This window comes from Sarcophilus harrisii, chromosome 1 (genome assembly GCF_902635505.1).
Source record: "Sarcophilus harrisii chromosome 1, mSarHar1.11, whole genome shotgun sequence".
NCBI classification, from domain to species: Eukaryota; Metazoa; Chordata; class Mammalia; order Dasyuromorphia; family Dasyuridae; genus Sarcophilus; species Sarcophilus harrisii.
Window position 1 is genome coordinate 258,179,606 of NC_045426.1, and position 20,235 is coordinate 258,199,840.

The following is a 20,235-nucleotide window of genomic DNA, read 5'->3' on the forward strand; positions in this document are numbered from 1 at the left end:
TGAGTGTGGATCACAACACAGTATTTTCATCTTTTTTGTTGTAGTTTGCTTGCATTTTGTTTTCTTTCTCATTTTTTCTTTTTTGATCTGATTTTTCTTGTGCAGCAAGATAAATGTGGAAATGTGAATAGAAGAATTGTACATGTTTAACATATACTAGATTACTTGCTGTATAAGGGAAGGGAGGGAGGAAAAAAATTGAAACACAAGGCTTGCAAAGGTGAATGTTGAAACTATCTATGCATGTGTTTTGAAAATAAAAAGCTACAAGAAAGTAAATTCCTTCCCTTTTCCTTTCTGACCTAGAGCTCTGCCCCACTCTTTTTGAGTTCTCTTGCCTAATGTCTTCCACAAATACACATATGTAGCTTCACACACACACACACATACACACACACACTAGCTTAAACAAAAAATAAACAAGCTTGACAAGTGACTCCAGCCCTCGTGATACCACTCTTTTCAGCCCTCTTAGGCCCTTTTTTCACAGCACTGTCCCTGTGGGCATTAATTCCATCTGTCCAGCTGCTGCACAACTCCCGTGAGCATTAATCTGACAGCCTCATTGCTCCCTGGCCCCTGTGGACATACATCTGCCTGTTCCCATCACTCAGAGGGGCTGAATGTGCTCTTGTCCACATGCAGCACTGCAGGTTGAAAAAGTGTGGCCAAGTAACTCAGCAAGGCAGGTCTCTGGAATTAATGCCAGCAGGGTCAGTGGAGGAAATTGGAGACATTTTATGTTTCTCAGCTTTTTAGTAGTTATCCACCAGCCATGACCAAGAAAAGTGGAGCAGATCTATCAAGACTTCGGATGACTCCAGCAGAGAAGAGAAGCCAAAAAGGAGCTTGTTTTGGCTGTGGAAGAGCAAGAGATTGTGAAAGATAAGAAAATCCCAGATAGGTAACTGGGCATGAGAAGCTGTCAGAGAATGGCAGTGGAGCTCAATACCAGAGCAATGAAAGGATTTGCTCCCCAGGGACAAAACCAGACCTTATATTTTGACTAATTCTCTCTGAGAACAAGGTATACCTGCAATGCCATTAGTAAAACATAGGAGAACCTACCATTCTGTTATTTGTTGAAAGCTCAATAGAACAAAGAATCTCTATTTGTCATTTTGGAAGGGCAAAATACGAAACAGACCTTGTAAGAAAAGCTGCCTCTCATAAGGAGGGAGGCCTTCTCTACTGAAAGGCTGTTTCTTTTGTTTATCAAAGAATCAATGTCCACATCAGGCATTCCCAACACTGATGGTGGAGAAGAAGAAAAAGGATTAGGGGGAAGAACAGTCTCAACAGTCCCCTTCTGAACAGTCTGTTTAGAGGCCTGAATTTAAATGGACACTACTTATGTGTGTGGGTATTGTTTATTTTTTTTAAATGCCTTATTGATGCTTGTATGATGATGATAATAATAATAATAAAAAGAAGAAGAAACATTTATACAAGGTTAACTACATGCCAGACTCTATGCTAATCACTTTATGATTATTATCTCATTTGATCCTTACAGCAAGCCTGTCAAGTAGATGCTATTATTCTTATTTTACAGATAAGGGAGTTCCTCAGGGTCACAGAGTTAGAAAGAATCTGAAGCTGTATTTGAACTCAGGTTTTCCTGACTCTAAGCCCAGCACTTAATCCATTGAGTCCTCTCAATACCCCAGTAAATGTTACTTCCTAATAACTCCATCTTTTCATCCTTTCAATAACACTCAATAGCTCTTTTGGAACAGAGTTCAGAGTTCAGTAAAACAAATGAGCATATAGGTGATTTCTGAAAATGAATGCCTCCCTCTGTACTTATCATCTCTTACTTCCTCGGTAGGAGATACGTATATCTTTTAAATGATTTTATCTGAGGTTCTGAGGAGCTTGAATCTTTTGGCCACATTCCATTATAGTGCATGCTCTTTATTCTGTGATTAGCTGAAACAGGACAAAATCAAAACACCCATAGATAAATTCTAAAATTGGATCATTTTAAATATAATGATCAAACGATTGTAGCAAGAGTAATTTTGCTTTTAGAATTCCAGGAAAAGAATTCAAAATTTTACATAAAGCAGAAATTGGAAAAAAATAAACAAGTTTTGACTTTTTTCTCAGTTGTAAAGATATTCTTTAGTAAATGCTTACTTTCTTAGAGTCTAAAATCATATTCAAATGACAGCATGCTAAAGTGTTATAGTAGCTACAGCATTTTAGTAGATAATAGTCTGTCCACTAATAATTCATAGCCCAGGCAAGGAAGGTGGAAGCTTTTCCCACTCCCATCTCTCATAGGGAGGTGAATTATGGTGGCTTTTTTTTTCTCCTTTAAATTTTAGAACACATAAGAGCCCTTTAAAATTCCGATCATAAGAGCAAAAACTCTGCATTTCAAATGCCACCTACCAGTAGGAAGGTCATTAGGACTCATTACAGACCATACCATCCAGTCACTAAAGCAACAGGAATTGGTGAGCAAGTGACATTCAGTTAGGCAGGGTAGGCTTCCAACTCCCTGTGTCTAAGAAAAGCATGTATTTGGTACCTGCTGGCTATAAAGCTGGGGTCATTTAGAAACTTTTACTTGGTAAATAACTATTCCAGATCCTGCAAGGGCAGCAGGAGGTTTCCCTAAAGTGACAGCTTCCCATTCAGAACAAAGCTTCTTTTATTAGAGATAGTCCTGAGCATGTCTGGCACTCAAGAGAGAGTAAAAGAGGGGAAGAGAAGGCCTACCTCTCCAATCAGCTGTGCAATGGGTGGCCACTAGTAGACAGTCATTGCTGGGCAATAAACATTACTTCCCCAGGGACCTCCAGAATGCCAAGAAAGGTGATAATGAGGAGGGAAGAAAAATTATGGAAAAATATAGCTCCATCAAAAATCTATCCTTTCATCCAGAATGTCTTTAAAAAAAAAAAAAAAAAAAAAAGGACAAGAGACTCCAAAAACTCATTCCATGGAAATCCGCCAACCCAGCAGCACCCTGCTTATCCAAAATCCTGGTGTCAGCAGGAAAAGTTGCAAAGATAGCAACTTCCCCAAATACTGAGTCCCCTTTTATTCTGAGTGGCTTTCCCCTGTGCATAAGCCAAATGAAGCTTCCCCAAATGAAGATCACTGGAGGGCACAGAGGATGTGTGAACAGATTGGGAACTTGTATAGAGATATATTTCCAGCAGAACTGCAGCCCAGCTAAGACAGTACACTGAAGTACATAGCTCTTCTGACAGGCTGGCCATAGCCCTCAGGCGAGTTCAGGGAACAAAATATATGTGAGCGTCTGTGAACCAGACTGAATTTTTAAAAGGACACTACTAAGTATTTCATTGATCTGGCCTTACTAGGAGAATTCAACTTCAAAAACCTGAATCATATTCTCTCTCTCTCTTTCCCTGACAATGAGTTAGAAAGAAGGTGCTGACCTGTGCTGAGGGACTTTCCTGATCTAGGAGTCCCCTAAACTTAATGGAATCACAGGTCCATCCTATTCTTATCCCAATTTAAGAAGACATGCAGAAGTCTTCTTGACTTCAAAGTTACTTACTGTTCAATCTATTCCTCCTAGAAAAGCCTCAACTAACAAGAGAATTAGGATGAAATATAATTCAACACAAAGGGGTACTCTCCCACAAAGGAAAAAGCTTTTGTTGTTGAAATCATGTTTGTCATTTTGTTTTATATAGACACAGGCTTATACTTCTTAAAACAGTCTGTAGTGAATAGTTCCTCCTCAGGGCCACCTCAGGGGTCAATCTCACAGTAGGATTTTCTTTTCATGTCATATTTTTAAGTCATATATTGGAGCCCAAAGGGATCCGAGACTAATGAACAATGAGGCTACCTCAAATCGTTAATCTCCTACAATTTTTTTAGACTAGTCCAGAAATAAAGGAGTGAAGTCATTGGAAAGGTGTTATTATGGACAATCTAGCAAACAATCAACATTTTGAAATATCTAAGTATGTATTTCATTCCTATCTATCACCATAGTACCCAAATGCTCTGGCAGAGACATTATACCAGAACAAAAGATGAAGCTGCTTTTGCCCAGATGACCACATTATTATTGGAAGAGCCATTAGAGCCGATGACAGCTCTCCTCTTATACAGCAGACTATTCAAAAATAATGTCTCTTTTTATATTATAAAAAAGAAATTCAGCCATAAAGTCGAGTTTTATTACAATGGAAATGCTGACAGACACTTATCAACAGGGCCACAAATGGCACTAATGTGCAACAGTAATGAAGAGAGGGAGCAATATAATTAGCTCAAAATTCTTAACTTTAGATATGAAAATATGGGTTAAAAATACTTGCTTCATAAACCTGGAAGAAGCATGGAAAGGATTAATGTGTGGATCTTAGTCTCCTGGGATAAAATCAATCAATAATTAATTGACAAATATTAAGGAAGCATCTACTCTCTATTAGTCACTGGGGATACAAAGATAAAAATAAAATCACCCCTGCTTTCAAGGAGCTTATTCAATTGTGATATGACAGGAGGATGAACTGTCTATTTATGGTAATTAAATTTGTGATTTTAAAAAGTTCTGGAAAGTTAAAATTATAGGCTCATTTCAAAGTACATGACATTAAATATGGTTGTTTCTATGTCTAAGGTAGATCTAGGCATGTAGTTAGTTATCTATATTTAAATCTATGCATTTAAATATCTTTTGGCAGATGGACTCAGTTAACTATATTGTATCACTGCCCTTCTTATTTTTCAGTATTCACTCCCAACTTAAGCTATCCTCTACCCACTGACAAATACAGGGTAATGGTTTTACATGTTTGTTGTTGCATAGCTCTGATAAGAGAAACAATTTAATATAATGCAAAGCACTCTGGCTCTGAGGACCTGGTTTCAAATTTGGTTTCAGCCCCTTAATGTGTAATCTAGAATAAGTCATTCAATCTCCTCTTAACCTTAGTTTTCTCATCTGAAAATGAAGAAGATGTATTAGATGACTTCTAAAGTCATCTCTAGCCTTAAATCTATAATGGTCCCATAGTAACACTATGGCTGAAGAAATAAAATTCAATCTTGACCCAAGAGGTGTAGAGTATATAGTATGTTACTGATTATGTAGGAGAAACACAAAAGGATATCACCAAAGGGATATACATACATGCATAGATATACACTAGAAAGGCAGGTCAGTCAGTTAAGTCTTAAGACGAAGGGAAAATGGATAGGCAGCTATGTGCTCCAAGGGAATTCACACAATGGCATGAGATCAAGACAAGTTCCCAGCATGGTGGATTTAGAAGATTTTGAGGGGGGATATGGAAAAGAGTCACAGAAAATGAGTGATTATGGACACATTGTGGTCTGCACCAGAAAAAGGTGCATTCAGATCCATGAAATCATACATATTCTAAGAACCAGATTGATTTATCTGATCAACTTGTAGTTCCAAGAGAGAATGAGACACTAAGGAGTGAAAAGACCAGGGACCTCCAGAGCACAGTTCCTTGTGTCCTCCCTGTCCTTACCCTCAAAATGAGGGTAAGGGGTGTGGGGGTCAGTGGACACACCTTGGTCTAGAATCAAAGACCACTTCTTGTTGATCCTTTATTTTCAAAGAGAGCCAACATCATCATGGGTGATATCTTGGCTTGCACATGAATTGGATTTAAGTTAAGAGTTGAACAAAGGAGTCAGCCTTGTATGCTTTTCCAGAATCACTAAAACTCAGTGGCAAGATAAAAAGTCAAGATGACTGGTGATGGTTGAGGATGCAGCAAATGACCTTAGTGTTTTTGATGTTCAGCCAAGCTCTAAGTCCTCATAGCCACTGTAAGAAATTGTTTTCATCTGCCTATGAACTAATGATAATTCCTATGATCACAGGATCATAGGACTTCAAGTTTACATTGGTATTTTTGTGTTTTTTAAAAATATTTTTTAATATAAATATGAAATGCCATTTAAAGAGAGAAAATTGAGGATGCCTGAACCAGACATTTTTTCAGTTCAACAGAATTAAGTACCTACTATGTGACAAGTACTCAAGGATACAAAAAGAATAAAAGATAGTTTCTGCCCTCAAGGAGTTTACAGTTTAATTCTGGAGACAACATACAAATAAATAAATACAAAGCAAGTTATACAGAATAAATAGGAAATAATTAACAAAGGGAAGGCACTAAAATTAAGAAGGGTTAGGTAAGGTTTCTTGTAGGAGGTGAGGTTTTAGTTGGGACATAAAGGAAGCCAGGGAGGTCTATAGTTAGAATGGAAAAGGGAGAGCATTCCAGACATGGGAGATAGCTAGAGGGAGATGGTAATAGCCAGGAGACCAGGTCACTGGATCAAAGAGTATGTGTTAGAAAGTAAGGTGTAAGAGAATTGGAAAGGTAAGACAGAGATGGGTTTATAAAGGACTTTGAAAGCCAAAGAGTTTTCTGTATTTGATCTTTAAGGCAATAGGGAACCACTGGAGCTTTTGAATAGGATGAGTGATGTGATGAGCTCTGTGCTTTAGGAATATCCCTTTACTGACTAAATGAAGTGCGGAAAGACTCTAGACAGGAAGACCCACTAGCAGGGCACTGCAGTAATCAAGGCATGAGGTGACAAGGGCCTGCCCAAGAGTGGTGGCAGGGTCGGAAGAGAGATGCTGGAAAATCTATAGGCCTTGGCAACAGCTTGGATAGGGGAGGGAAAGATAGGGAGGAATCTGGGAAGGCTCCTAGTTGGGAGCCTGGGGCCCTGGGAGGATGATCTTACCCTCTACAGGAGCAGGTAAGGTGTGTGTTTGGTGTGGTGGTTAGGGGAAAGGTAATGGATTTCATTTTGAACATATTGACTTTTATACTACCTTTTAAATTGAGTGGATATCAAATATAGCAATGCTCAATTAATGTGTCCTAGAAAAATGATGTCTAATTAATGGCTTATCTTGATATTTCAATATCAACCTCACACTTCTCCCCTTCATATGCTTTCTACATTCTAGCCACACTAGACTAATTTCTGCCCTCTAGAGTCTAGCTCTTCCTTCTCTCTCATTTCCTTGCCCTTGCTCAAATCTTCTTTAACTGGAATGGATCTTCCTTTCCCCAATTGCACTTGCCAACATCTCTTCCTCCCTTCAAGACTTAATTCAGATGTCATCTTCTCCTTGAAGCCTTTCTGTTTTCCCCCAGAAAGAAAGGCACTCAATCATAAATATCTCAAAATCCAGCTTTTTAGGACCATTCTTTTGCACTTTTCACATTGAACCTAGTATTCTGGTCAAAGGTGATGACCTCTGATTTCCCCTATTAGGTTGCAAGTTCCTTGAATTCTGGAGTGTTATCTTATTTCATCTTTGTAGTCCTAGTGCCTTGCACGTAGTTGGAGACAAATATAAGTTTGTTGGATATGATAGACAATCTACCTCTCCCTTTGTTAGGAACAACCATTCCCATTGTAACTTGAAGAGAGTGTCAGTGAAAGAACATAAGAAGGAAAATATAAAAAAGTTTAGGGGATATTTCATTTCAGTTTATTTGTATATTGTCATTTGCAGGTGTTTACCAATAAAAATCCAGTGAAAACTAAAAATGTAATGATTTAAAAAAAAAAAAACAGAGTCCATATAAGAATAGCAGAAGGAATATATACAATCAGAACCTGAATGGAGAATATTAAGATACTTAGTGTATTCATTTGACTCCGAGTTTTCTGGCACTTAAGACAAAAAGGAGAGACATTTGGTTGCACAGTTTTCATAATCTGGCAAGTAGGATGTCTGCAGAGACACAATATTTCCCTAAGATTAATTTCAAGCAGAAATTGATTGTGAGAGTCCTTGAAGAAAAGACATGTTAGAAAAACATAATATCCTCTGTATACAATTCTAGATCATAACATGCTATTGAACATGATAGCTGAGAACCAACACAAAAATCTTAGATCTTCATTTAACAATATAAGGTCTAAGAGAATATTAGATTCAGAGTCATAAGTCTTGGATTAAAGTCTTGATAGCTCTCACCCACAAAGTGAGGAGATTTGGACAGGATTGTCTCTGAAGCGGTTTCAGTGCAGAATCTGTGATCCTATGATTATTCTCACCATCAGGGGGAGAGACTAAATGAATTCTGAGGTCCTCTCCAGCTCTAAATCTAAGCTCCTATGATTTCTATATAAAGTCCACGAGAGTAGTACAAGTTACCTTAAGTCTTTGACTTCATGTAAGAATGTGTAAGCCAAACAGAAGGCTCCCAGAGTATCTTCAACTTATGAAAATAGCTTACACATGGCTTCTCACAGTGACCATTCTGAGTGCACCATTTCCTTTATTCCTTAGATATAGCGAGAACAGCACTAACTAGATATGAGGGTTATTTTTACTAGCACTTTAATTCTCAAAAACAGTTCCTTTGAAGAAAATGGCTTCTCCCATTATGCAGAAATAAGCATTAAATGGTGTAGGCCTTTTTTTGTTTTGTTTTTGTTCGTGCATTTTTAGAATGTTTTACTTGTACCCAAAACATTATCACTAACATCTTCATTAGAGAAAATTCTTTTCAGAGTTGTTTCTACTGAAGGTTGAAGCTATTCTAGCTATTATAACATAGCAAATGGTTGTAAGCTGCAGGGGTTTGCCAAGGTACTGAAGCAGGCAACTATAAATGGCAAATGAAAATGTCTAATAGTTGAGCCTAATCCTTTAGCTATACAAATGTGGAAGAAGGCATTTTGCTTACTAAAGAGCCAAAGGTTACTAATTTAGAAGGGCATCAGTGAACAATAAAATATGTCTTTCAAAAATATTCTCTTCCTCTTACTCCTGGCTCCCATATACATATACAACACAAGTGAGCAACAGATTTTCCATTTAGACTTTTAACAATATGCTTCCTGGTACTTGGAATGTTTTTCCCCTTATAACTCAACAAAGATAAAACTAAATAGTAAAATGTTTCTGATGTACTTCCAAGAACTGGTCAAAATGTAAAGATGACTTCTTTATCCTGAAAAAGTGGTTAAAAACTCAGATTAAATGGACCAAAAAAGTAAACTTTATTGCAAATCCCTTAAATAAATTCTACTCTGAATCCTATGGCATAATTACTCAGGGAATATCAATTATGAAAGGTCCTACCTAGTTCAGTTCCCTTACTTTGTAGATAGTTGAACTGAAGCCCAGGGAAAGAGGGTAACGTGTTTGAAATCTAGACTAGAGCCCAGGGTTCTATGACTCTTGAGTCTGGTCCTCTTTCTACCAGAATATACTCTAAAATGAAACTCAGTCTATACAGTCCTGCCTCATTTACATTTCAGCAGCAACTTAGATGTTGGAAAAACCATAAGGTCATGGTGATAATGTGGTCTCATTTACATGTCCCATGGAACTGACAGTATTATAGAAGGAGGGGCCAATGTAGTCATTGAAGAGTTCCACATTGACCAGATTGTTAAAAGTGTGTATCTATTTGCCAGTTGTGTGACAAGCTAGCAGGTTTGCATGTCACAATGTACTGCTTGGATACTGCTGATAATGTTCATCAGTTAAACCATTAAATTTTTCATGATAAATGAGCACATGATTGAAAACTAGCTCAACTTGCTCATTAAAAAGAATAGATGTTAACACAATTAAAATGGAATGACAGACTATTGATAACTAACCCAGATATTGGAGAATATAAAATACAAATCTTTCATGAGGCAGACAGAAATGAAAAGGAACCATATAACTAAAGAGGGGGAAAAGAATTATTCAAGCATGCCTCTAAAGATACCTTGGCACATTGTAGATTTCCACAACGCATTACAATGCAAACCCTTGTAGATGTGACACATGGCAACTGATCCTAAATTTCCTTTTTTGACTACTGTTAATAACCCAGAAATGCTGGAAAAAAGCCTGCCATTTTCATTTGGGGAGCTTTAAAATGAATCTTCTTTTTAAGATGAGAGTTCACAAAGGATGAATCTCACACATAGTGTCATTCTTTTTTATCTTCTCTTAAGTAGTTTAAACTTATACAACAACAACAAAAATGTTGTAAAGAGAATGTAGAACAAGTATTTTCCCTTTAGCTTTTATTATAATTTCACGAATGAATTGGCTAACTCTTTAACTGCCTAGCTTGTGGCAGCAAGGTGGGAACAATGGAAATTCAGAGGTAATATAATGTCAGCTGCTTGAGAGAGGCAAATAGCTGATGGCTCAATTTCTCAAAATTTGCCTCCCAGAAAGATAAGACCAGGACCTTTAAATCTTTTGTTATTTGCACCTCATACTGTCAGCAGCAAATTCACTTCTCAACTAGATTAGAAGCCTTGTGAGGGCAAGAACCATGTTATGAACCATTTTGATAGACTGATCAGAAAAATGCTAAGCATAGACTAATATGAAATTGTTGATTCGTTAAATATGCAAATATCTGCTCTTCACACCTCACCAAGACTATAGCAAGATTTGAATAGCTAAAGAAAAATATTTTGTATGTTCCCAGAAGAATTCCATTAACACTAATTTTTTTTAGGATGGTACACTGAATAATTTCCTTGATTTTCTAATTCTGTGTGACGAATTTCCATAGAATCAATGTTATAAAACTCAAATCATAAAAACTCTTGTTCATTGGCAGAGAAAACCAAATTTAGAAGCAGAAAGAAATAATTTTGAGTATATAAGAATGGTTGTGGATCCTTCTCCTTTAGTTTTCATTTTCCCCCCTCTTCCTTCACCAGAAAATAAAACTAGTACTAATTTTTTCCTTCTCTGATTTGGCCAGTTTTCCTGTGTGTATATGTGTAAATATATATGTGTATATATACATATATATAATCATTTATTATACAAGAAATATTTAATCTACATGAAGGAATTTAATGATTATTTAAGATACAGGACCCAAAATAAATTCCACAGCTACAAAATAGTAGGAAAAACAAGATAAATGTACAGGGTCATGTTGGATTAGTTCTTTGGGTAATTTAGTTAATTCAGGATTGATGGAGAACTATAGCAGTGCTTTCCACAACCCAAAATATTCCACAAACAAGTAAGATATCTAAATTCTCTATGGATGAATTTTCCATAGCTAAGAGGACACAAATCTAGAAATAAAAAAAGGAGATAGGATAAGAGAAATGGAGCATAAAATGCAAAATGGAAAGGCAGAGTTAAGCTTCTCAGTTAAAAGGCTGTTAGGAAACCAAAGAGATCTTAGAAATGTAGGGAAATATTTTTTTAAGTTAGATTTTTTTTCTCTTGACATTAATAGGACCTCTTTTCCCTATTGCAGAGCCAAATATCATTAATCGGGACTATTTTATATTTCATTTTAAATTTAATACATACCTGTCCTTCTACTATCCATCTGGAGATAGAGGTTTTCCCATCATAACCAGGCCGGAACTGAAGTGTTGCTGATCGTGGACTGATATTGGAAATCACCAGATTGGAAGGGGCTCCAGGAAGTTCTAAAAATGACAGGGAAAAAAGACAGAAACTTAAACTGTCATGTCTCAGATCTATATATGTTTTCTATAAATCAATGGTGATTTCATTATTTCTGTATTAAACACCTGCAAAACACCTACTTAAGCAAAAGGAATAATTTGTGAATAAGAATCTGTAAAAGCAAAGCTTTTTAAGCAATGGCAAGGGGTTATAATTTGAATAATGACAGTGAGATACCTACTTCTTTAGTAGAAACCCAACTTAATCTGAGGTATCAGTATTTGAAGTTGTTAATATGATCTATGGGATTATAAATTCCTAGGGGGACAGAAGACATATCTTAATTTTCTCTGTCTCCTCCCTATAGTGCCTTATAGACAGGTCTTAAAAATTGGGGGTGTATGTCAATTAATGAAAAATATGACCTTTTCTGATTCCTCAGATGATGCAGATAATTGAATACCTCACCTGTTGTCTTACAATTCACTTAGGTAATATGATTAGGTTAGGAGCAAGGGGAGTAAAGCGATCAAGCTTTGTTTATAAGACAACAAAATATAAATAGTTGTCATTGTCATAATGGGAAATAAACTAGAAATCTTTCCAGTAAGATTTGGAGTGAAGCAAGAATGCCCATTATCACTTCAATTCAAATCACTATCAATTCAATATTGTTTTAGGAATCCTAGCTATATGAATAAGATTTCCCCCCCCCCAAAAAAAAAAGGGAATTGAAGGAATTAGAATAGGCAATGAGGACTGGAAACAAAACCATCAGTTTTTATTTTATATTTTTTATTTTTTTTAAAGCTTTGTAATTTTCAAAAGACATAAATGGATAATTTTTCAACATTAACCCTTGTAAAACCTTGTGTTCCAATTTTTCTCCTCCTTCTCCCCACCCTCTACTAGCAAGTAATCCAATATATGTTAAACATGATAAAAATGTATGTTAAATCCAATATATGCATACACACTTATACGCTTATCTTGCTGCACAAGAAAAACAAATCAAAAAGGAAAAAAAATGAGAAAGAAAATGAAATGCAAGTAAACAACAACAAAAAGAGTGAAAATGCTATATTGTGATCCACACTCATTTCCCACAGTCCTCTCTCTGGGTGCAGATGGCTCTCTTCATAACAAGACATTGAAACTGGCCTGAATCATCTCATTATTGAAGAGAGTCATGGACATCAGAAGTAATCTTCGTATAATATTGATGTGAGTGTGTGTGTATATATATATAGAGAGAGAGTGAGAGAGAGAGAGAGAGAGAGAGAGAGAGAGATATGTTGGCGTGTACAATGTTATCTCTCAGTTCTACTCATTTCACTTAGCATTAGTTCGTGTAAGTGTCCCCAAGCCTCTCTGGAATCATTCTTATAGAATAATAATATTCCATAACCATATACCACAATTTATTCAGCCATTCTTCAATTGATGGGCATCCACCCAGTGTCCACTTCCTACTACAAAGAGGGCTGCCAAAAACATTTTTGCACATATGGATCCCTTTCCCTTCTTTATGATCTCTTTGGGATATAAGCCCACTAGTAACACTGCTGGATCAAAGGTATACACAATTTGATAACCCTTTGGCTATAGTTTCAAATTGCTCCCCAGAATGGTTGGATCACTTCACAACTCCACCAACAATGTATTAAAAACTATCAGTTTTTGCAGATGATGTGATAGTATATTTAGAGAATCCAAGAAAATAACAATAACTTCAACAAAGTTGAAGGATATAAAATAAATTCACACAAATCAATAGTGTATATATATGTGTATACACATACATACATACATATATGTGTGTGTCTTTTATCAACAAAGTCATTTCTCCAATGATAAAAGAATATGAATAGGCAGTTTTCAGAAGAAACTATCTATAGTAATATGAAAAAAGTATTCTAAATCACTATTGACTAGAGAAAAGCAAATTAAAACAATCCTGAGATTGGAAGAGGTATGGAAAAATTGAGGCACAAAAGCATTATTAATGGAGTTGCATACTGATTCAGTTAATGTGAAAAGCAGTTGGGAATTATGCCCAAAGGCCAATAAATCTGTGCAAATTATTTGATCCAGCAATACCATTATTAGGTCTATATTTTTTTAAAAATCAAAGAAAAAGGAAAAGGAGCTATATTTACAAAAAAAATTTATAACTCTTTTTGTAGTAGCAAATAATAGGAAATTGAGGGGACACTCATCAATTGGGGAACAGCTTAACAAATTGTAGTATATGGTTTGACAGAAAACTCTTGATGTTATAAGAAATGACAATTAGGATGTTTTTTTCAGAAAAACCTAAGGTTTATATGAACTGATGCAAAATAAAATGAGCAGAATCATGTCTATGACTTAGCTATTCTTAGCAATGCAATGATCCAAAGCAATTTAGAAAGACTTTCAGGAAAAAATGCTATCAACTTCCAGAAAAATAACTGATGGAGTCTGAATGCAATTTGAAGCATCTTTCTCAAACTTTATTATTTATGGGGTTTTTTTGCTTTTGATTTTCTTTTGCAACATAGATGATGTGAAAATGTTTTTTCATGACTGTACATGTACAGCCTATATAAAAATGCTTGCCTTCTCCAGAAAGCAGGGGTGGAGGTGATGGAGAGAGGTGAGAGGGAAGAGGTAAAAAGATCTAGAACTCAAAATTAGAAAAATAAATGTTAAAATTTTTTATTTACATGTAATTGAAAAATAAATAAAAATCAAATATTAAATAAGTGTCTAGCACTTGGACATGGAGCTTTCTAGGTCCTGCTATCGGGACTCTAAATTCTGGTAGATGTACAGATCATTTGGTTTTTTTATTTTCTCTGGCAATACAACTAGGGGAAGATGGCCATGGGTTGTGATTCCTGATATCTAGTTATTTTTTATCTAAGACTTAAATATAACAGCAGTTCTATGACACAAGGTTATTTTAAATAATTAATCTCTTACCTGGAGTTACTAATGATTTTAAAATGAAAGATTTTTAAAAAATGATGATGTCTAAAACCTTAAGAGTAATTCAGGCAAAGAATGCATAATATAAAAGTACCTGGCACTAGAAAAGAGGGTAGAATTAAGAAAAGAAAATAGATCAATTCAGGTAGCATAAAAAATTATCAGATAATGTATCTGGGAACCATTCCCCAATTTCTTATTCCTGGGGATATTTAAAAAAAGTCTCCACATGGGAACAATAGCATTACTTTGGTGATTGTTCCAATATTGGAATATGTAGGGATGACAGGATTTCAAGGCTTCTTGTCACATCTAATTTTAATGAATTTTGGGCAGAAAATATTTAAATCAAAGGAAGAAAAATTCCAATACATTTTTCAGAGAATCTGATTCTTTAAAATTCTCTTTATCCATCAAATGGAAATAGATTTCAAGCTTAGCAAACAGAATCTAGCGACATCAGCATCATATGACTTTTGCTTTAATCCAATTACTAGAATATGCAATGGCATTTTATGACCTCCCTGCAGTTTCAGGTGATCTACCCTGAAAATATAGTAATAGCAACTCAATAGCTTTCCTAACCATGGTTATCAACCATTTACTTAATACAGTTGTGCTTCATTTCCTCATATAATTCTCTATTCTGTGCATCACCAAGTGTATTGCCAATCACAAAAATAAAAGGATGAAAAGGTTTTCCAGAGGTCAGTTAGTTCATTTTCCTGCTGCCTTGCTGGGGTTATACCTAAAACTATACAATACATATGCAGATTTGTTTCATTTTTACACAATAGAGTCATTCCGACACTGTTATACAGTTTGTAATTTAAATCAACATTATGTTAATGTTAATAATAGTAATTTATCTTCTACTAAAGTCCCCCTTTTATTCTTTATTGTGTCATGGTAGTGATTCTTGGTTCCATAAGGTTATACTGAAAGCCTACAACTTCCAGAAAATTCTGCTAAACTGAAAATTTTTCCAGTATAGGTTCAGTGGTAGGTTGCTGGTCAAATTTGGAGAGGGTCAACATCAGGAAGAATTACACCAGTTAATCAATAAGTATTTATGACTCCTAGGTGCCAGGCTATGCTAAGCCCTGGGGAAACAAAAACAAAAAACAATCCTTGTTTTCAAGTTATTGATAGTCTTATCAAAGAGAGAGTATTTAACAAACTATTAACAACTATGTAACAAGAAGATATAAAAAGGATAAATTGCAAATATGTTAAGAATGAGGGCAATAAGGCCAGAAAAGGCTTCTTATAGCAGGTGGAATTGAAGGAAGCTTGAGAAGCTAGGTTGCTGAGAGTGACAATCAATGAAAAGACACAGATTTTGGAGATGGAATGTCTTATTAAACAAATAGCAAGAAGGCCAGTGTCACTGGATTGCAGAGTACATGGAGAAGAATAAGGTATAAGAAGACTGGAAAGGTAGGAAAGGATATGAAGAGCTTTAAAAGCCCAAAGGAACATTTTATATTTGATCTTGGAGGTAATAAGAAAATAGGGGAGTTTGTTGAATAGGAAGGGTGACATGGGGGGACCTGTGGTTAAAGATCGGTTTGACAGCTGAGTAAGGGAGTGAAGAGAGACTTGAGATAGAGAGATCAATCATCAGTAGTTTATTGAGATAGTCTAGAGTGAGTCATTGAAGGCCACCAAAGTTTTTCTTTCCTCTCTGTCTATGGTTATTCATAAATGAATAAATGAAAAACTAGTTATTAAGTGCCTACTATAAGCCAAGCACAGAGAACACAAAGCTATAAGAATAATGATTGGAAGTATGGAGTATATCAGTACAGCCCAGCAACAAACCATGGTAACCTTTAGAAAAATGTATTATATTCTTTTTTTAAAAATCATTTATTTTTAATACACATTGCTTTATGAATCATGTTCAGAAAGAAAATCTAAGGGAAAAGGAAAAAAAAAAACAGAATCATGGTAACCTTGATTTGATTATGGTTCATGATTCCTAAAGAGTATAGAAGGAAGAGGAAAGGGTAAGCATGAGGGGGTGGGGAAGGAATGATTAGCAAGGAGATGTCAATAAAGTGATCTTTAGTTGTACACTGCCCTGAATGGATTTATCTGTATATCAGTTCCCTCAAGGAAAAAATCCCTTTCCATGGCTATTCTGTTAGATAAAAATTAATGACATTCATTTTATTTTATTATTTTATTTTCAATAATATTTTATTTTTTGAAATACATGTAAAGATGGTTTTCAGTGTTCATTTTTGTAAGACTTTGAGTTCCAAATTTTTCTCCTTTCCTCCTCTACCTTCCCCTTTCCCCAGATAGCAAGCAATTTGCTATAGGTTAAATATCTGCAATTCTTTTAAACATAATTCCATATTTGAATGACATTTCATTTTTAAACGATACTCATTTTCCAATACATCTCTTTCTTTCATCCTTGAATCTTCCCTTATATCAAAGTAAACTTTACATAAACCGGGCATTAACACAGAAACTATGAGAGCAAACAACATTCTGGACCCAAAACTCACTACATCTGTCCAGAAAAGATTATTTTATCTGTTCTTCTGAACCAAAATTGCTCATTACAACTATTCAGAGTTTGGCTTCTTTCAAGATTGAAAGAAAAACCTCTCAAAAACATCTGTTCTGTATCTTATAATCATAAAATAAGGATTTCCTTTTGTTCCCTTTGAAATCATGCCCACATCACTTTAAGTATTTCTCTTCTACTGTTCCACACAAAGGGTCAAAGTAAGGCAATATTAACCCACCACATAGAGTTATTTTAGGGAAACAAAGCTATCTATGAGACACAGATTATTATATTGCAATGAATTTCACATGCCTGAAAGCTGAAAGACAATGATGATGACGTTTCACTAACCTGGTGGAACTCCAGAAGAAATTGTAGATGAGGTTACCAGTCCAATCCCTGTTGCTGTGACAGCTGCCACTTCAATGGTATAGGTGGTAAGAGATGATAATCCTTTAATTTTATATTCATGGGTTGTATTATTTAAAGTAAGTGTAAGACGAGAGTCATTTCTACTGTATACCTCCCAGGAAATTTGATAACCTAGAAAACAATAACAGTTCAACAATCATAAATCATCTCATGCTTATTTTTTACTTCCAGTTCCTTAATTGGTTTTGAAAAAATTTTAATATGTATTAAGCACAAAAATAAAGAGTATTAAACACCAATTGTTACATAGCTACCTTTGGTATTTGCACAGTTGTCTTAGGTTTTCCTATATCATTATAGTTGGTCTTAAGGTAGAGCAGGGTGATAGAGCACCAGGCCTAGACTCAGGATGACTCCTTCCTGAATTCAAATCTGGCCTCAAACATGTACTACTTGTATGACTTTGGGCAAGTCACTTTACCCTGTATGTCTCAGTTTCCTCCTCTATTAAATGAGATGGAGAAGATGGCAAACCACTTTAGTATTTTTCCAAGAAAATGTGTTCATGAAGAGTCAAACACAACTGAAATGATTGAAAAACAACAAAATGAATTACATATTTTCCTCCTCTTTTATTTTTCCTTGCCTCAAATGGTTACAATTATTGATCATTTCTAAATTCTAAAACAAAATTTGTAACAGTTTTTGCTTTTATAAGTTTTTTTCCTGTTGTTTTAATTTTGCTTTTGGTTCTGCATATTCTCTGTTGTTGGTTGTTGTTATGCTTTTTTTTTCTTCTGTTTTTTTAGTGAAATTTTAAGCTCTTAGGTACCACATTCCATCAAACAGCCTAACACTCATAATTTACTTGACTCCAGATAGCTTTATGATTTGAGTTCAGAGGCAAAAAGGCCTATGTGACTCTTAAATCAAAACTTTTTATAAGAAAGTTTAATATATCACCACACACATGAGGAAGCTTAAAAAATATCGCTTGATGATAGAGACAATGATGAAAGCATCTTAGATATACAAAGTTGAAGGAAAAAAAAACCAAGAAAATATATTTTCCCTTACTCTTAGCCAATGATCTTGATGCTAAAAAATTATCAGGCATTTTAACCTCCCCGAGCGCCATTTCTCTAAGATGGAAATAATGAAAATGGTTATAGACATTAATGTACCATGTACAAACCAAGTATTGGGAGCACACTATATATCTAGACTAATTCTTAATAGCTTTAAGAGGAAAAAAATTGATTAAATGTCAGGAATTGCTGTCAGAAATAGCTGCAGTGCATCTGATTTCAATTGCTTTCCTATGCAATCCTTCTAGCAGTCATCTTTAAGGATTAGCTCCTACAGGGCCAAGTCTTTGGCAAAGAAGATAGTATGGGAGGCTTGAGAAGAGAAATAAAGATCTAGAATGGTCTCTGTAGGAAGTAAGATAGAAAACCAATTGGAAAGGAAGAAAAGGATTGTCTTGCTGTATTAGGGGTCCAATAACATAAATTTATTTTGGATCTGATTGGGTTGGGTGATTCATTCTACCTCCATCATGAAACGAATGTAAATATATGCAAAGTAAATACAAAGGAGTAATGGTGGGGGAAAAGAAGATTTACCATTTAGAGCAGTGGTATCCCTGCTCACTACATAATAGTTTAGGTTAATAAATTAATGTTAATATCATCTCTTTTATTTTATTTATTATGTTAAATGTTCCAATTACATTTTACACTTATTTTATTCTGCTTCAAATAGCATGGAGAATTTTGTGGGCCTTATGAAATCTATAGAGTGTTTGATATCTCTGATTTAAGAGGTAAGGAAAGGTCTTCTATAGGAATTAGCATGAGCTAATCTAGCCAGATCTATCTCTAAGTGGGTATCTGACTTGTCAGTTGCAATTTTGGCCTCTTATCCAGTCAGTTCATGCTTGTACATGCTTGCAAGTTGACTGACCATTTTATTACTCATCTCTATACTTTGGATTGCAGTATCCATTTTTCCTCTATCCTGTGGGTATTGCTAACATCTTTTACCCAAATCACCTAAACATCTGACACTTGGAGTTGTTAAAGACCTATTGTCTAATATAATATTCAAGGTCTATAAGCTAATAACATTATGTTTTATTTAGTTCTTTCATATTCAATCATTCAGTGACTTGGAATTAATTTCTTATTGTTGATGCTCAAGGGTAAGTAGAAGTCTTCTAAATAACTATTGTGACACATTTTTTATGTGTATAGACAAGCTTGGAATAATCACCTATGCATTATCTGAACCAATTCTCTTAATAGTTCAGAATTTAATATTGATGCTGCCAAGCTTGTTCCAAAGACATAAAAAACCCAGTGTTACATAATGTTGAATCTATGGGGTAGTTAACTTAAGCTGCTCCAAACCATTCACCATCAAAATGCACAAAAAAGGTGGCATTGGTTGGAAATAGTGAGCTGGAACAAGAGCACAATGGCGATATTTAGTGAGTACTCTAGTTAGAGCGATTTAGTATAGAATAGTTATGATGTACTGGCATAAAAAGTGATAAAATGATATACTAAAAATGATAAGGATAACCATGGACACACCAATAAAACCCGATTTAATCAGGCTAGGACAAATAAAAACAAAATTGAGTAGATTGAGTTGGACCAAGCATACTTAATAACAATTGCATCTGAAGTCCAGTTATACACAGATGGGCAGAACTTTGGGCCATGTGGTGAGGAAAGATGTCCTCTGTTTTACAGGCAACTTTTCCAGGAATGTGTCTGGTGGAGTCCAATCAGTCTGGACAGCAAATGTTTCATCTGGCTCTAATGTAAGCAAGAGGAGGGAAGGTGCCCCAGACCTTCCCTCTGCCTTGGCACTCTACCTTCTCCATAAACGGCTGCCTAACAGAGACTAACGACCAGAGGAGTTTCAGAAATAATTTTCT

The 20,235-nt window shown here is 35.4% G+C and overlaps 1 protein-coding gene across 4 annotated transcripts in view; it reads right to left on the reverse strand.

The window, feature by feature from the left end:
* SDK1 (sidekick cell adhesion molecule 1) overlaps positions 1–20,235 on the reverse strand; it is a 1,196,729-nt gene that overhangs the window by 209,868 nt on the left and 966,626 nt on the right. For all 4 annotated transcript variants that reach the window (XM_031949904.1, XM_031949968.1, XM_031949836.1 and 1 more), the window contains 2 exons: positions 17,268–17,459; positions 11,315–11,436 (listed from right to left, as the gene is read on the reverse strand). In XM_031949904.1, the coding sequence (XP_031805764.1) occupies positions 11,315–11,436; positions 17,268–17,459 (314 nt within the window). The remainder of the gene's footprint in view (positions 1–11,314; positions 11,437–17,267; positions 17,460–20,235) is intronic.